The sequence below is a fragment of the Poecilia reticulata genome, chromosome 6 (assembly GCF_904066995.2).
Source record: "Poecilia reticulata chromosome 6, P_reticulata-male-v2, whole genome shotgun sequence".
In the NCBI taxonomy this organism is placed as follows: Eukaryota; Metazoa; Chordata; class Actinopteri; order Cyprinodontiformes; family Poeciliidae; genus Poecilia; species Poecilia reticulata.
In genome coordinates this window covers 7,318,689-7,336,455 of record NC_088835.1, presented here as the reverse complement: position 1 = coordinate 7,336,455, position 17,767 = coordinate 7,318,689, and the positions used below count along the sequence as shown (strand labels likewise).

The following is a 17,767-nucleotide window of genomic DNA, read 5'->3' as shown; positions in this document are numbered from 1 at the left end:
GGTCACCTTGGATTATGTAACACTTAAAGCTTTTATAGACCTAAGAATCTACTGACTTTCCACTACTTTGTCTTCTTTGTCCACCACAATGTCCAATTGGACAGCCTGTCTGTTAGTCTTGATGTGTATGTCCCACAGGATCCACCACTTTTGGAAGTGTCTTCCTCCTCTGATCTTCCTATACAGCATTCCAACGTGATTATGTGTAAATTTTGGGTGCTCGCCTCTTGTACCCTGTAGCTACCCCTGGTCTAAGAGCCAACTTAGTATCATGTTTTCTGTCTGTTGTGGTAGACCCTGTCTGAGTTGAATTTATCCAGTGTTTACATCGATCACTGAGTCAAGCAGCACGATGTTTTCCGGGCAGAAGATGTGGCTGCTCCATTTCAGAGTCAGTAACTTTGTCAATATCTGATTAAAGGGCGAGCCTGTGCCAAAACGTTTCACCATCACCTGACACAGTTGGTTTTGATTCACCTAATCATGTTCTCCATGTTCCTATTGAGTTCCCCGTGAACCTTTTCTTCTCTTTTCTATTTCCCCATTGTTGGTACACCTGGCCTGGCGTTTTTTGTGTTTAACCGTGTTTGACTGGGTTATTGCTGCCAGTAACGACATGTTCTCTATTTTCTTCCTTCCACAGAAGACTTACTTGGTCCAGCAGCGTTTCTGTTCTTTACTTTGTCTCTGTCCTGTGCCAAGTTAATATTATATCAAAAGCTTGTTCTCTTAAAGCATATATTTGACCATATAAGGGGGAAAAGTGCTGATGAGCCACATGTAAAGCTTGAAGCTGCCCTTAGCTTCTTATGTTGACTCAGATCCTGACTGAAGCTCAGTGTGAGGACAGAGCTTGTGCAAACAACTTTCCTGAATGTGCTGGACTACAGAGACATTGTCTGCTGTACATGAAAGTAGCTTCCTCAGTTCTACGTTGTCTGGATAGAATATCTCAGTGCTTTGCATTTCATTACAAACGCTGTCTGGCTCACTTCTGTGAACTTTACTGAAACAAAGAGACAACAACATCAGCTTCTATTCATTTATAAAGCTGCCTTGGGGACACTAACCCTGTATTTGCTTAGTCTCATGTCTCCAGTGAGGGGTGGACACAGTTTCTGCTCGACACATCAGCTTCTCTCTGGTGTTCGTCAAATTTGCTCAAAACTGGGGGGAAAAAAATCTTTTATGTTGCTCCATGGTCCTGCAGTAATTTGCAAAAGTCCTTAAAAGTCCAAAATTTAATTCCCATGAAAACTCTTCTTAAAGAGAGTAACTGCTATAGCTAAACCCATTTTAAATTATTTTATGAAGTCTTAATCTTATACTCTATTTTTTTTTTTACATTTTGTTTTCACTAAAGTGAATTTTGAAGTTTTGATCAACTCTGCCTTTAAATATCGTCTTCCATGAGGCGTTCCACCTTTTCAGGTCACCCTCAAAAAAAGAGACTTGATCTCATGGCACTTCCTGCTAAAATAATGGTTAAATCAAAGTTTAAAAAAACTTAATAAAAGGGATCTAAATAGTTAGCTAATTACTGCTGCAGTACCGTCACTAAACTAATGTGCTTTTAGGATCTTAATTGAAAAAAATCTAAATTATTTGCTATTTGCGTGGTATAAAAAGAACTTCTGATATTTTGTCTGATTAGCTCCAAGATGCCAGGAGAATCACTTTGATGTCCTTTGATTGAGGTTATTTTACATAATTCTCCTCTAAATAATACTTCTCTTGTACTCTCACCTTGTAATATGTATATAGGAGTTATTTCATAAATTTGCAACAATTTTCCTCTTTGTATTTGAGGCTTTTTTGTAGCTTACAGTGCCTTGAAAGGTACAGAGAAGCTAATAAAGACATGCAGTGGACACAGCAAACATGTAAAAGAAGATACTATTGTCAGATAAGAGCAAAACCAATGTCTTAACCAATCTGCAAAACTCTGCAGGACATTGGCCAGCCAGAGGAACGGTTCAGATAATTCAGTTAAATTCAATTTAAAAATACTTGATCAATTCCAAAGGGAAATTAAATATTGTAACCTCGTCCAAGTGTTGCTGTAGATGCTGACAGCTATGGAAAAAATGGATCTCCTGTAGCGGTTTGTGCTACAGCCAATTTGAAGAAACCTCTGACTGAAGACACTCTGATGTTGCATGACAGCCTCACAAAGAGGATACTCAGGGTTGTCCAAAATGTTCTTGATTTTCCTGATAGCACCTGGACAGCAATGAGGTAAAGGAAGTTCACATAAAAAATATTTAATCAAACATATCCAACAAACCAGGTTATTAAAAAATATAGAAAGGACTTTGTCCATAGTGGGGTCGGGAGGTTGCTGGTGCCTATCTCCAGCAACGTTCCATGACTTTGGGGCTGCACAATGGTGCAGTTGGTAGAGCTGTTGCCTTGCAGCAAGAAGGTTCTGGGTTCAATTCCCGGCCCTGGTCTTTCTGCATGGAGTTTGCATGTTCTCCCTGTGCATGAGTGGGTTTTCTCCAGGTACTCCAGCTTCCTCTCACAGTCCAAAAACATGACTGTCAGGTTAATTGGCCTCTCCAAATTATCCCTAGAGGTGTGTGTGTGTGTGCATGGTTGTGTGTCCTGTGTGTCTCTGTGTTGCCCTGCGACAGACTGGCAACCTGTCCGGGGTGTACCCCGCCTCTCGCCCGGAGCGTTAGCTGGAGATAGGCAGCAGCACCCCTCTCGACCCCACTGAGGGACAAGGGTGTAAAGAAAATGGATGGGTGGAGAAAGGTCTTTGATGAATGAATGTATTTATGTAGAATATTGTCGGACTGAAATTCAACACTTAGATATGGCATTAAAATTAAGTTACAATATAAGATATATATACAGCTCTGGAAAAAAGTAAGAGACCATTTAAAATGATCAGTTTCTATGATTTTACTTCTTATAGGTGTATGTTTGAGTTAAATAAACATTGTTCTATTATTCTATGAACTACTGACAACATGTCTCCAAAATTCCAGGCAAAACTTTTGTATTTATTTGCAAAAATAAGAAATGGTCAAAATAATGAAAAAGATGCAGTGCTTTCAGACCCCAAATAATGCAAAGAAAACAAGTTCATATCCATTTAGAAACAATAATACTAATGTTTTAACTCTGGGAGAGTTCAGAAAACAATATTTGGTGGAATAACCATGAGGTTTTCAGTGGGGTTAAATGTAGTGGTCTCTTAATTTTATCCAGAGCTGTATATATGTTCGTGTTTTAAGATGAAAAAGAGTTGACCAAACTCATTCCTTTATTTTGTTTTTTAGACACTTGACATGTAACCCTTGTTTCTCTATTATCTTTCCACTTTGTGTTGTATTTGCGTTCAATTTCAAATGTTGTCAAATAACATTTGAAATTGTTATTTGACAACATTTGTCATGAACACATGACAAATGTTATTTGACAACATTTGTCAAATAACAATTGACAAAAGTTATTTGTCAATTGTTAATCTGATAACAAAGACCATACCTCTTCTGCAATACCCCTCTTTGCCGCATCTGTGGGGGCGATAGCGAGGCTATTTGACGTTTCTCAAACCCTATTAACAAAAGCCAAGGAAGTCCGGCGGCGGAAGTTACATCAAATGTTGTCATGATGCAGTTTCACATGTAAATCAGTTGGGACCAAATTTCTAGGATAAAATTTGGGGTTTTGAAGGTAAGTGAGCGCATTTCGCCGCCATTATCTTTTTTTATTTACCTACAATGTCGCTTGCAATCCGGCGCGTGCTGAGAACGTCACCGGAGTGACGCAGCTAGCCGCAAATCTGTTTGCAAAACCAGCGAGCTAGAGAGAGCTAGCCTGGGTTAGCTACTACGTTTGCTTCATTTGTTTGTGTTCATGACAAAAAAAAACTAAGTTGCTATTTAGAAATTCTCTTTTCAAAATCAATTCTAAGACAGCAAACAGCTCTGTACATTTAAAAATAACAGTGTTAACTTAAATATGGGGCACCAGCAACCCTCCCGACCCCACTGAGGAACAAGGGTGTCAAGAAAATGGATGGATGGATGAACTTAAAAATGGCAGTTAAAAAAAACTGCATTATTTTGAATACAGGGTGAAATACTTCCAGGACCAAACGCAATGAGTACCCAGGTAAGGAATAAATTCATATAACTTCTTGTTCGGTGTGGTGATATTTAGACAGAGGTTGACTTTGTTTTTGTGCTTTAATTTCAGTACAGCATTCTGTTCAAGCAAGAACATGGTGAGTAGCATAGATCACGAACACCACCGCTGCTTTTAGTTTCACATTATTTAATGGTTTCAAATGAGAGTCCTAATCTATCTCTGTGAGGTCATTTAACAGGCTGCAGTTGCGCATGCTGGTGATATTTGGTATTGTTCATGTGGACAGAGAGGTGGAATTAGGAGTAACAGCATCTGAGTTTGTTTGTTTGAGCTGAGGGAGCTTGGTATGAGCTGGGATTTCTCTTTTTATCTCCCTTGTTTCCCTTCAGCTCATGACGATGCCATCTGGACAGCAGCATGGGGCAAAAGTGAAGCGGACGGCTCGGAAACCATCATCACCGGTTCACTAGATGATTTGGTCAAAGTCTGGAAATGGTTTGAATTTCTTCATCTTTTTCGGCACTGATGCTTTTCTTTCGTTCTTTTGTCTGTTGTTTCTTTCCGTCCTTCCTGCTTGACTTTCTTCAATCCTACTTTTCAGCCTCTCTACTGTCATTTCTCCATTCTATTCTTTTCCACCTTCCTTACACTTGAAAAATACCTCAGCTAATGGTTTAGGACTCCAGAGTTAATGGAACCGGTTCAGGGACATTAGCTTTGTCACATCCTCAAATGAAGCTGAAATTTCACATCCTATCAAATTTTCCGGTAGAATAATAATCGAATCCATGTGAAAGCTAGCTGATAAATCCAAGGCTTTGATTAGACCTGGAAGTAGCCTGCGTATCTCTCGTTTGGTGCAGGTCGGATGAGAAGCTGGAGCTGCAGTGGACCCTGGAGGGTCACCAGCTGGGCGTGGTCTCTGTGGACATCAGTCACCATGGAGCCATCGCTGCCTCCAGCTCCCTGGACGCACACATCCGCCTGTGGGACCTGGAGTCGGGGAAACAGATCAAGTCCATGGATGCCGGACCAGGTGGGAGGAGCTTATTCTCGCCTTGCTTTTGTGTCTCATCTGGACTGAGATTGCCCAGTGATTTAAGAACGTGCTGTAGCTTTTTTTTTCTTTTTTTTTTTTTTACAATGCACAAACGCAGATTTTGTTTTCCAGAGGTAAATGCTTCGTATCCTCTTATCCATTTTCTGTCACTCTTATAGTTGATGCATGGACAGTCGCCTTTTCTCCAGACTCTAAGTACATCGCCACAGGCAGCCATCTTGGAAAAGTGAACATCTTCGGTGTGGAAAGCGGCAAGAAGGAATATTCCCTGGACACCAGAGGAAAATTCATCCTCAGTATAGCTTACGTGAGAATCAGCCACTTGTTTTCTTTTCAGATCTAGTCTGAGTTTTTAACTACCGTTGTGACTCCTTTCTATGTACGTCGCCGTTTTGTTTTAACACTTTGAAAGTATTTGTACCTCGTTTTTGCTTTTTTTTTTTTTTTTTAACTCTTTTTTTCAATCGTCAGACTAGTTTTATCTACAAAGAAATGCGTCAGTTGAGATGTTTCATCTCTACTACATGATCAGCCGCCTCTCTCTGGAGTTTTGTGAGGTGTCCCACAGGGAGGAGACCTCAGAACCCAGAACTTTCCGGAAGGACCTTATGTTGTCTGATTTAACTTTTTATTTTTTGTTTTCTTTTTGGAAAAAATAAGTTACAGAAAATATTTTCAAAAAGTGGATTTTATTTCAACCGTTCCTTCTATGAGTTATACAATAAAGAATAAGTAATTGAGAATGCCATAATGTTAGCAGGAAATACTATTTTTTTATCAGAAAAATAATCTCCTAAAATTATGAGGAAAAAAAGTCATTTTAATGAGAGAAAAACTTCTATAGTTGGAAAAAAAATCCAGATTTTTTGAAACGTTTTTACCTTCCTAAAACTTAAATTTCAGTAAATCACTAAAATCTTCCTCAAGCTTATGTTCACATGCTTGAGATAACATGTTCACATGTGGGGTTTTCATTTTTACTCTGTTTAATGAGTTTGATTCTCTGAAATATTTACATGTGACATAAAAAGCAAAAACAGGAGTAATCTGAAACTTCCTCATAGCGCTGTGGTGGCCATCTTGGCTCCATTTCACATGTTCTTCTTGCTCCTCAGAGCCCCGATGGAAAGTATTTAGCCAGCGGCGCGATCGATGGGATCATCAACATCTTCGACATCGCCACCGGGAAGCTACTCCACACACTTGAAGGTCGGCTAATTTATAGATTTATATGAAGAAAAACGACTAATTGTTTTCAGAAATAACCCTTTGATTAGATGCCTGACAATTCGAGCATTTTAGATGTTTTTTAGTGATGATTTAGACCTTTTATCAGTGTGTTTGGTTTTTAATTTTCCAGCATTAGGATTAAACAGGTCGTCTATTAGAGGCAGGAAAAAACCCAAGTTATTTCCTTTAAGGTTTTAATTTAAATTTTATTGAAATATAATTCTGAAAATAAAACATTTAGCAGTTTTAGATTATACATTAAACTGCTAAGTGTTTCTCCTCTAGTTTCCCATGCTTCAGATTCTCAGATTTTGCTATAATGTTTCACTTTTCTGTTAATGCTTTGTGATGTGTCCACCTAAAGATGGCCTGAAAACGATTGGGAAATCTGGAAATTTGAGTTTAGAAAATCAGTGTAGCATTTGTTGTTTGAAGGTTTGAGTCTCTCTGTCCGTACATATATTTATTCTGCATATAAATTGTCGGATCACTGTAGAAATATGTGGCATAAATCATCAATAGTGAGCTTCTTGTATTTACTTAAAACTTTAAAAGTTGACTAAAAACAACAGAGATTCATGCAGACAGTCTGGAACTTTATTTAACCAGTTTTCTGTTCTGGACAAGTGTGGAAATATGCTCAAGATTTTTCCAGACGTTTTTTTTCTTGTCTTCCATCTTTTAAATATTACTCTAATCCTTATTTGACAATCACAAAATTTACAGATAATAAAGCTAATATAAGCTGAAATATGGCGCTGTGCCACTTAAGAGTTAAAGCTGACTTTTTGTGTCAAATATCCAAAACACAATAAAAAATAACCTTGGTGAACTCCTGAAATTTGCCTCGAAAAGAGTAAAATTGTAAACTAAGTGTTCAGGAATCCTGACTTGAATAGTACATTTAGACTTGGTGCTGTCCAGACGAGGAGTTTGATATTCGGTGTGTTTTCGTGTCTGCAGGTCACGCCATGCCCATCAGATCCCTCACCTTCTCCCCAGACTCCCAGCTGCTGGTCACCGCCTCTGACGATGGATATATCAAAATATACGACGTGTAAGTAGCACTTAACTGTGCATCGTCGCTTTGATCAATCGTAATTTAGTGATTTAGCTTCAGAAAAACCTAATAATGAAACTTAACATGGATAAATTGTGGACAAAGTAGCAGATTAAAGCGGCGCTGTATCTGTTCCTCAGACAACACGCCAACCTTGCCGGCACGCTGAGCGGCCATGGCTCCTGGGTTCTTAATGTGGCGTTCTCTCCGGATCACACCCACTTTGTCTCCAGGTGGAACACTAAAAGCAGCTCTTCCACACTTCAATACGTTGTTGTGAAACGATGTGACGTGTTTTCTCCTCTAGTTTCCCATGCTTCATGTCGGTGTGAATCCATTCCACCATCAAAACGTAAACCCTTCTGCCTTCTGCTCCCCTCAGCTCGTCTGACAAGAGCGTGAAGGTTTGGGACGTCAGCACCAGAGCTTGCATCAACACTTTCTTCGACCATCAAGACCAGGTGAGGAACCTGACTCCTCTAGTTTTTTGATATTTATGAAAATTTGTCTGATCTTTGGAATTTTCTGTGACTGACCAACCAACGGTAGAGGATAAATATTAATGCCTAGGAGTAAAATACTGCACTACTAATCACCTTTTGTGGGAAGATCTCAATTTTTACTTTTTGCAATAAGAAAACCATAAGAAGTTTTAATTTACACTATTCCATAGAAGATGTGGAACCAAGTCGTCTGCTCAGATGAGACCAAAATCTGTCCTTTTGGCCTGCAGGCTAGACATGGCAGTAAATAAGTCCTCGTGCCCACGTAGCCGGATCTTTATGAAAGCAAATATCTCCGTCACATCATTTAAGAAAACACACGGGATCAGTTTAAGCAAGTTTGTGCAGGTTTCATCCACATGAACTTGCACAAAAATACCCCTGAGTTTTGCTTTAAACTATATGGGCGCAAAGCTGAAATCCATGTCAGCCAATCAGATCGCTTAAAAATAACCATGATTTCCTGTTAGGAATTACACATTTTCAACAGGAAGATCACTTTAGAGGTTGAACTACTTTAAATAGCATTTTAGAATATAAAGTTAATAAAACACAAGATGTCGATTGGGAGTCATATCAAAGCAAGTATATGGATACATTGGCGCGCTATTTGTTGCAAACTTTAAAGCGCGGGACCCCAAATCTCTGTTTTCCTATGTATACAAGCAAACACAAATAGTTTTCTCAAAACTCCAATCTGGTCAGAAATTTTAATAAATGATTGTCTTTCATTTGTTTATGAGGAAAACACTCATAAGTTACTTTGCACCAGATTTAGCCTAAGCTAGTTTTGAGCCACACTAAAGGCCAAAATTGTGTAAAAAAAATAATTTGTAATTAACCGTCTAAATGTGGACTAGACCCTTTTGCTGCACTTGAACCAAAGCATAAAATTTCCACCATGAAACATGGGAGTGGCAGCATCATGCTGCTGGATTTTCTAAATAATTTTTGGCATTTATGTTGTGAGATGAAGCGTCGTGAGACGCTTCATCTTCCCATCTGCAGCCAGACCAGCGATGGTTTAGATTAGCGGTTCGCAACGTGGGCGGTACCGCCCCCTGGGGGGCGTTCAGAGGACGGCAGGGGGCGCTGGCTGAAATTTTTACAAAAGGGTCGAAGGTAAACTTTACACCTTAAATGCACAACAATACCAGTTTAGACTTTGGCTAAAACTGTATTGTGTAATATTAAATCATGCTTGGCTGCAACTGTATCAATGGCAGCTCTTCTTCTATTCAGTGTTTGTTAGCTCCTTGGCGCAGCTCCGCTCCTGCTACTGGTACCGCATCAGTTCAGCGTTACAACGGCTGATGACGGTGCTGTGATTGACTTTGTCTGGTATTTTTGTACATATGTTTCAGCAGGTCTGTGATCATGTCAAAGCAGCAACTAATATTAAAAAGTGTTTTATTGTCCGTCTGGATGCTGCCCGCTTCCATGGAAGGACAACAGAAAATTGCTCTTATAAACATGTAATTACTAAAATCACGATACCCTCACTTTGTATCCCTCTGAAAAAAGAATCCATTTAAATAAAGAAATCCCTCCACGGGTGATACCACGATAGAGAGCGTACATTTTATAGCATCAACACCGGTGCTATATCACACCCGTATGAAGCGGGTGTGATGGAACAACACTTACAACAGTACTTTTAAATTTCAATAATCAGAATACCGAAATTGTTTCTGTTGTTTTAAAAGGTTTATGTCAGTCTGCCTTTTCCCCATCGATACATTTCCCGACCGCCTCACACCTTAGGGGGTTAAAAAAAAAACAAAAAAAAACTTCAAACCAACTTTGCGCAAAACTCTTAAGCGGAACATAAAACGGAGTGGCGAACTAGATGTGAATTATGGCATAAAAACAGAGAATCCGGCGCAAACAGTGAAAAATTAACACATGATGTGAAACACGTGACGATTAAGCGGCGCAGCAGGTGATGAGTGAAGATTACTGATGGTGAGCGTCAATAAACGATAAAATAAATCTAGCAACTTAATACAGAGGACTGCATAGCAAGAATAAATACACTATTTCCAGATAAAAGGTAAAATAATGTTGAAGTGCCATAGGTTTGTTGAGACCACATCCAATACTGAGAATAAATATATCTTGCAGACCATAACAGTAAATAACTTATCACTTATTTATGTTTTTAATTAGATTTTATATATTTATTTCTTCAATATTATTTGTCATGTCAGTGTTAATTTCATGACGCTGATGACTCCATGACACTTCCAATGGACTATTCCCATGGCTTTTTTGTTCTCTGGGAAATTATTTTTGATGATAAATACAGAAACAAGCATAAAAATCAAAACATCTACAATAGTGATAGTACTATTAATAATAAAATAATGGGTCAGTGCAAAGTAGCCTACAAATTCTTTGGTGGGGGGCGGTGAGGGACCTGGATAAAGGCTAGGGGGGCGCTGACCCAAAAAAGGTTGAGAAACACTGGGTTAGATTGAAGCATATGAATCAATTAAAACGGCTCAGTCAAAAACCAAATTTCAATCTACTTGCGAATCAAATTTTTTTTTTGTTGGTTTGTCTCACAAAATTCCTGCCAGCGTTCATTAGAACTGAGGCTGCAGGGACATTTGGAGAGTTTGATCTGTTCCTCCGTTCATGGAGCTTTTTTATTACATCTCTGTCGTCCCAAGGTGTGGTGCGTGAAGTACAACAGCAAAGGCTCAAAGATCGTCTCTGCCGGCGACGACCGCGCCATCCACATCTACGACTGCCCGTTGTGATGAAGAGCAGCAGCTGGAGGAAGAAAAGGTTTCCATTGATACTTAGAGGGGGGATTTGGGGTAGTAAATGTGTTATTGTTTATGCACTGGCTAAATTGGGCCAAATAAAATACTTTTTGGTAATTTGTTTCTGTATTGTTGTTAGTTGAACCTATTAGAGATTTATTTACAGACATCTATCTACATGGCCTGAAATGTGAAGTCAGAAGTAACTAATGTAAAGGTGAACCCTGGAAATGAACTAGACTTTGAAATGTTACTTTTCACAAATCAACAGTTTCAGAACTGCAAATGAATCGGTTTTATACTGTAGCAGAAATACTGTTAAACTTTTTGCTTTGATTATTTTCTGAACAGGCTTGGGCCTAAAATACCAAACACGGTTGTAAAAAAATGCTGTTTTTCTTAGTTAAGGATTCCCAGCTTGACAAACCCCTAAAAGGCGACTGTGTCACAATAGCCTTAAGGCTGTGTGCATCCGTTTTGTGCACATTTTTTCAGTTTTTTTTCTTCCACTCAACTTTCCATTAATATCCTTTGTCAGCGCTGTCTACTGGACAAGTGTCAAGTTAGTTGGTTTTAAAATACTCATTTTCTGAGAAATATAATTTTGACCATAATCAAAATTAAATGAAATCAGTTCATGTTTAATCCACCAATAAGTTTAACGTTTTTGAGTCAAACCACTAAAATAAATAAAGTATATTCTAATTTAAGATGTATGATTACAGAAGTTTCATCTCAAGCATAAAGTGCTTCCTCTGGAAGACTCACATGTACTGCAGCCCCTGATTTATGTAAAAAAAAAAAAAAAAAATTATAAAATTTTTATTCAATTGCAACTCTGTACATGTTGATGTAACACAACGTTTACACATTAATTTAATGTGTCAAAGAAATACTAAGAGACTTATTCACAGAAACGCTGTACTTGACCTGGACAGAGGTGTCCACAAACATTACTTAAAAAAATACACAAAATGTCCGCTGTCGGGTGGCAGTAAATCTGAATACACCGTAATGTCAACTTTGAAGGTAGGTTAGTAAATCAGGGTGGGTGTGCTGGTGTGTTGCTGCCCTCTTTGTTTTATGGTAGCGTGGTTTGAGTCACAGTCCTCTTAAAATCATCAAATTTCTCACCAGGAGATATTTTACATACAAAAAAATAAAGTGTTCACTTACACACTTTAAGTGTTCAAATATAAATGTTTGGAATCAATTTGAGGACCCTGGTTACCACTGAAGTGATACAATCGAGCTCAAATCAATGTGGTTTACTCTTCATTGAAGTGAACACATTAAAGGCAGTGATGTACAATATAATCAAAGTCCTAAAGGGTATCAATCTACAGAATTACACGTTAATCATGTATCAGATTTTTTTTTAATACAAAAAGAGTAGTACCAAGTATTCTGCAGACAAGGCCCCTCAAAAGATACTGACCGTCGATCTGAGATGAGGACTCCGCCTTTCTCTCAGGTGGTTACCATGGCTTTTGACGTGCAGGAGCTGAGGATGCCAACAGAAACGCATCATCTCCAAAAGCAAAGATGAGACCAGAGGTTCTCAAACGGGATACCTTTCTGTCCGTGGACCGGACAGCCCTCGGAAAATACCTTAAAGTCCACAAAATGCGTGCAGATCCTTGAACCATACCCCCCATACCAATTCAGTCAGGGGAAAGATCTGCAAATGTTGTTTGTACAGTAGAGTACAACAGGATAAAGGCAAAATAGTTTTTTACACCACACAAAGCTGTTCTATTAGTTTCAGTTGACCTAATGCAACCTCTCAAGATCAGGGCTTTTCAAAGTGTTGGTTGTGAATATCCCATAGGGGGCGCTAGAGTTCTTCAAGGGGTGGCCAAATGAGGGTAAAAAAACAAAACAGATGAAGTAACTCAAAATATTGAACTTCACCAAGCCTACGCCAGAGACAAAATAGATCTTTAGAGCATAAATATACAGTGTGTACATTTAGTTTGGGCCAAGGAAAATAAAATGAAGTGTAACCATGATTAATTAAAATCTATAATTGTCTGGAAGGACTTGGACGCTCCACTGCCATGGTGTTGTCTGCCAAGAGTTGCTAGCTAACCTCGCTATTAGACCGTGTCGACTTTGACGTCATGTTGAGACCCAACGCCAACGTTAGATGACCAAGGCTGAATGAACTATGGTTATAATAAAAAGGTAGCTCATACTTACAGCACTGTAAATGACAAGGCAACCAAAAGCATCATAGTTAATGCGGGTAAACCCCACAAGACCAGAGAAACTTGTATGAATGGAAGATCAAGTTAAACATTTACAGAAATAATAGCAAAAAGGTAGATGGGAGGGTGCAGATGTCCATTTGCTCTTTGATAAGCGAGCTACCAAACTCTGAAAATCCATAATCTAGATTAAAACTTGAATTTTTTTCAATCTGTTCTTTTCATCCATCACCAAGCGTCATTTTATCTACAGCAACACAAACGAGGAACAAGTACCTGTTACGCATTTCAATGTGCATCATTCACAAATAATACAGGAATTCACAGGACAGCGAGAACAATAAGGTTGTTTCATCAACCTTCCAGTTGCTAACGGTTGCGTCTAATGATGAATTCTCTTTGTTCCTGCGTTTAAAGCCGCACCAATCTAAAGTGCATCAGACAGATCTGGGTCACTGCCTCTGTGCAGCTGGAGAATGATGAAAGGCTGTCCTGGTCCCCCACCCTGCCTACGCCTTGTTGTCTTTCACCAGTGTCTGGTCTCAATCAGCTCGGCGCGCAGGCTCAGCCTCTTCAGCGTCTCATATCCAACCACGATGAGCACCGACGTGGGCATGGAGGAAATGATGCGGGCCGAAAGCCCTTTGGTCATCACCCAGATGCCCTCCTCCGCCAGCAGCTGCTTGAACGTCTCTATGACGGATGTTCGGCCCTCCACCTTAGAGAAGGATGATGATGATGATGATGCATGGTTAGCCTGAATCAGCGCTGGCAGATGAGGCGAGCTGATAAATGGTTTAAACCTTATATTACCAGGGGAAATAAACAACAACTTTGTATAAATAAACTCAACAGTTTGTTACATTTTGAGTGCGGAAGATTAAATGATTTCTTTTGTATGTTGTTATATTCAGCTTAAACTATATATAGACCATCTGTGTATTGTAAGACACGATGCTCCTAAACCTTAGGCTCATTGTCTACGAGTGTGATTAGATACTTTCAACTATTTTATGTTACTTTTGGACTCATGGTTTCCTCCTGGCTGAACGGCCTTTTAGCCCATATCAGAGTATGAATTGTTTCTCTGTGGATTACAACTTTCATAGACTTCAGTTTGCAACTTCACAATGTCTTTTACTTTGGTTCTGAAGTTAATATGAAGATTCAACATTAAACATGTTCGTCCTTGTGAGACAGAACCTGTCTCTGTCCTGAATGTTACGTTTCCCATGGCAAGGCTCTCTGTACAGCAATAGAGATCAAAAGTCCTTGAAGGTTTGTGACCAATGACCACATACTAGACACTTCTTACCACTGTGCTTCCCAATGAAGGTTGCTTTGTGACGCTCTTAGTCGTGTTTTGTTGTTTTGGGTTCATGCACTTCATCGATACAATGTCTATACCCACTTATCCTTGAAGGATTGTGCAGATAGTTCCTCCCTCTACCGGTTATGGGGCGAACAGTGGCACAGTTGGTAGAGAGAAGGACCTTTTTTCTTTGGGTGCTTCCTCCCACAGTCCAAAAACATGCCTTTTAGGTCATGTTGTGGTCTCTCCCAAGTATCCTTAAGTGTGTGTGTGTGTGTGTGTGTGTGCGTGGTTGTTTGTCTCTGTGTTGCTTTGCTGGTGACCAGTCCAGAGTGTACCCTGTTGCTTGCCTAATTTCCTGTGGTTTCAACTTATGATTTCATTCAATGACGTGCATGCAAATGTCATAATGTAAAGCACTTTGAAATGCCTTGCTGCTGACATGTGCTATACAAATAAAATTTGATTTGATTTGAAATGATTTTGGTTTTTGATGTTCACTCTCCATTATGAAGGTAATCAAGCAGAAAACCCCCCAGAGATGGTTCATTTATTTGTAATTGAGCTAGCCAGTCTCAAATGTCTTGAAGCACCTTCTGACATGTGGCAGAATTTATGGTAGATCCTATGGTAGAGGTTGTTTTTGGGGGGGAACCTCTTCAAGGATCTTCCGGTCTACTCCAAGGGTGAACTTTGACCGGGCAGTCGTTGGCACCTTACCAGTTGTTTTGAACATCCTACAGTGGGATACCTGATAACAAACCCGTCTGTGACCCCACCAGGCACATAAACTGCTACAATCATCTTTCTGAAGGCCTCAGACAGGTCATGTTTGTGTTCAACCTCACTCCAACAGCTAGGAGATCATCAAACTAAAGGTCTGAAGAGTAAACAATGACAACCTCCTTCAAAAGGTTGCAGCTTTTCTTACCTGAACTCTTGCACGAACAACATCCATAGGGTTTGTGATGGTGGAAGCAGTTGCCGCTGCCATTGGTCCTGCCACAGCCTGCAGAATCAGGTGGGGACATCCACTTGGTGCCATTAAAGATAATTTTTCTAAAAATGCAAATGACATTATACATCGTAAGGCCAAGTCGTACAAAAAGACATGCTGAGAAAACAAAAGAAACGCGGTGTTGATTTACCTGCATAAAAGTGATAAAAAGGCCACCAGAGGGCACTGTTAGGGATGTACGTGAGCAGCGATGCCACATAGCCCCTATAAAATCCCCTGAAACCATCGGCTGCAAATATCTGCACCGTTATTTCCCGCGATTGTCCAAAAGTAGGGTTGCGTTTAGATGTGGCGAGCATCATTTTTGGCTTCACCTTGAAGCGGGAGTGATGTTCCCCCTGTCCTTGCATCATCAGGTGCTGGGACACCACGTCAATGGGCACGGTGATGGTCTGAGCCACCAGCGACGCTGCCCCTCCTGCCACTACGGACTTGACCGTGTTGCTGGGAGAGTAGTGGGACACGTACTTGCGCACCAGTTCGTAGGTGGTGATGTACGCCTGTCCTGACACCAGAGTGAAGGTGTTGATCATGAAGCCTCGGTAGAGGCCCCTCACACCCTCCGTTCGCAGGATCTTGCAAAAGGCGTCAAAGGTGCCCGAGTACATGGCCTTCCCTTTCTGCACCTGCAGCCGGGTCCGGATTAGGCTGGCTGGGTAGACCGTGGCCCGGGTGGTCAACGTCATAAACACACCCAATGAGTAGAACTTCCTCTTGTCCAGGTCCTCCCATTCTATAATCTGGATGGCACCTTTCTGCTGCATGGTGCCGGTCAGGCCCTAAAGCCAAAGCGCTGCGGTCCTAAACGCTGCTGCTTCCATTATACCTGCATCAGACAGAAGCGTTAAGTGAATGATATAAGACAACCGTAAAACACCAGACCAATCTGGAGACCAGACAAACCAGGACTAATTGTTTATTGATTTCATTTTCTGCTCATTGTTTTGCCCTCTATGGTGAAAACATTTCTCTGCTTGTGTTGGCCTATCACTGAAAATTTCTAATAGACACGTTTAAATGTGTGGTTTTAACATGACCAAATGTTAAGTTATGAGTGTGAGTACTTTTGCAAGACACTTCAAAAACACACATTCCTCTATAGATTTGTAACAGCCAGACAGTTAAGATGTTAATTTCCCTCATTTAATATCTGCAACATTTCACACAATGGACAAGAGAAGTAAATCGGTGTTACCACAAAATTGATAAACCCGGAACTGACATGGCTTGTGAAACATACTCGTTAGAGTCAGTTAAGTCCGTAAGGGAAACGGAGACCACAAGAGGGGAAGTTTAAAAGCACATATTTCGCTGCTGACAAATTGGGAGTAAAATAATATCCAACACAAGATAAACAACTGCCCTTTAAACGTTTGATCAGTTAGTCAATAACTTAGTGATGTTTTGTTGGAAGAGGAAGCACGTGCACGTCGCAGCGTGTACAATACTCGAGCTGCTTTAGCAACAACAAACTGACATGGGGTTTTCCTATCGAAAAAACACAACTTAATGTCACCTAAACACACCGACTGAACGTACCAGAATAGTCATTAAGTTCACCGTCCTCGGCCACTGTCGTTTGGGTATCGAAGTTGTTTATTTACACTCGAACGGCCTCCGCTGCTGCAACATAATGGAGGGTCATGTCTTCCGTCCATTACTGCTCTGAACAAACACAGTCAAAGGTAAAAGGTCAAGGGTCTAAACTTTATCAAGACATCTTCAAATTGTTCTCTACTTTAAAGTTAATAAAAAAACAGGTTTGAAAAGCATTCTACTCCGATTTATAGGACTGAAATATTTACTTTGCCAGTTGTTTGTACAATTGAAGGAAGATGACGCATTCATGATCGGGTAGAAATTCTAATAAAGTACATTACAAGGGTGTCACGAAATAACAATTCAGATTTTGACAAAAGAAAACTAATAGGTAATAAAGTATGAATAAGCAAAAACATAGATAAAGATTTATACATACATGTAACATTTGTTGAATAATAATAATAAATAGTATTTCGTTCGTCAGTTACACAAACGTTCCTCGAACCAACAGTCCGAAGTGCATTGAAAGCAACACCGTTGACGTCACATGGCAACACTTTTTTAAAGTCACAGTGCTATTTATGATCTTTTCAAGCCATTTCTGACACTGATGCGAAAGGATTTGAATCTCATATTTGTGGCTTGGCTTAGTTTGTCCGTAATTATTTAGCAATATTTTATAGTTTTCACTTATGAACCTTGTAGTTATAATTTATCCTAATTTCATACTTAATAATTATGATATAACTAAATTACAATTATATAAATGCTTAATAATAACAACACACTATCTCATTATTATCAGATACTATGCAAATACTACGAGACACCCTTTCAAAATTTTGACTTTGCTTTTATAGTTATGCATTTCATGATCAAGTGAAAGCTAATTAGTGACAGAGACTACATCTCATTATTATGACTGAGGAGCATGTAATCTTATTGTGAGATAGTATT

The 17,767-nt window shown here is 39.7% G+C and overlaps 2 protein-coding genes across 5 annotated transcripts; one reads left to right on the top strand and one right to left on the bottom strand.

Annotated features, from left to right (window-relative positions):
* Positions 1–3,577: 3,577 nt before the first annotated feature.
* Positions 3,578–10,845, top strand: skic8 (SKI8 subunit of superkiller complex). 2 transcript variants are annotated; one of them, XM_081607806.1, is made up of 11 exons: positions 3,578–3,687; positions 4,090–4,128; positions 4,213–4,240; positions 4,494–4,599; positions 4,968–5,140; positions 5,323–5,471; positions 6,280–6,373; positions 7,358–7,451; positions 7,595–7,687; positions 7,837–7,915; positions 10,633–10,845. In XM_081607806.1, the coding sequence occupies exons 2-11, from the start codon at positions 4,117–4,119 to the stop codon at positions 10,720–10,722; spliced, it is 918 nt and encodes a 305-aa protein (XP_081463932.1). In that variant the 5' UTR covers positions 3,578–3,687; positions 4,090–4,116; the 3' UTR covers positions 10,723–10,845. The 2 variants fall into 2 exon arrangements, with proteins under 2 accessions (XP_081463932.1, XP_081463930.1); XM_081607804.1 differs by lacking the exons at positions 3,578–3,687; positions 4,090–4,128; positions 4,213–4,240 and having other exon boundaries at positions 4,247–4,599.
* A 690-nt stretch (positions 10,846–11,535) lies between these two features.
* slc25a44a (solute carrier family 25 member 44a) lies at positions 11,536–17,357 on the bottom strand. 3 transcript variants are annotated; one of them, XM_008411196.3, is made up of 5 exons: positions 17,247–17,357; positions 16,808–16,933; positions 15,399–16,094; positions 15,182–15,309; positions 11,536–13,656 (listed from the first exon to the last, which is right to left on the bottom strand). In XM_008411196.3, exons 3-5 carry the CDS (start codon positions 16,030–16,032, stop codon positions 13,465–13,467), a joined length of 954 nt encoding a protein of 317 aa, XP_008409418.1. In that variant the 5' UTR covers positions 16,033–16,094; positions 16,808–16,933; positions 17,247–17,357; the 3' UTR covers positions 11,536–13,464. The 3 variants fall into 3 exon arrangements, with proteins under 3 accessions (XP_008409418.1, XP_008409417.1, XP_017160995.1); XM_008411195.2 differs by lacking the exon at positions 17,247–17,357 and adding an exon at positions 17,074–17,131; XM_017305506.2 differs by lacking the exon at positions 17,247–17,357 and having other exon boundaries at positions 16,808–17,067.
* Between the last annotated feature and the right edge of the window lie 410 nt (positions 17,358–17,767).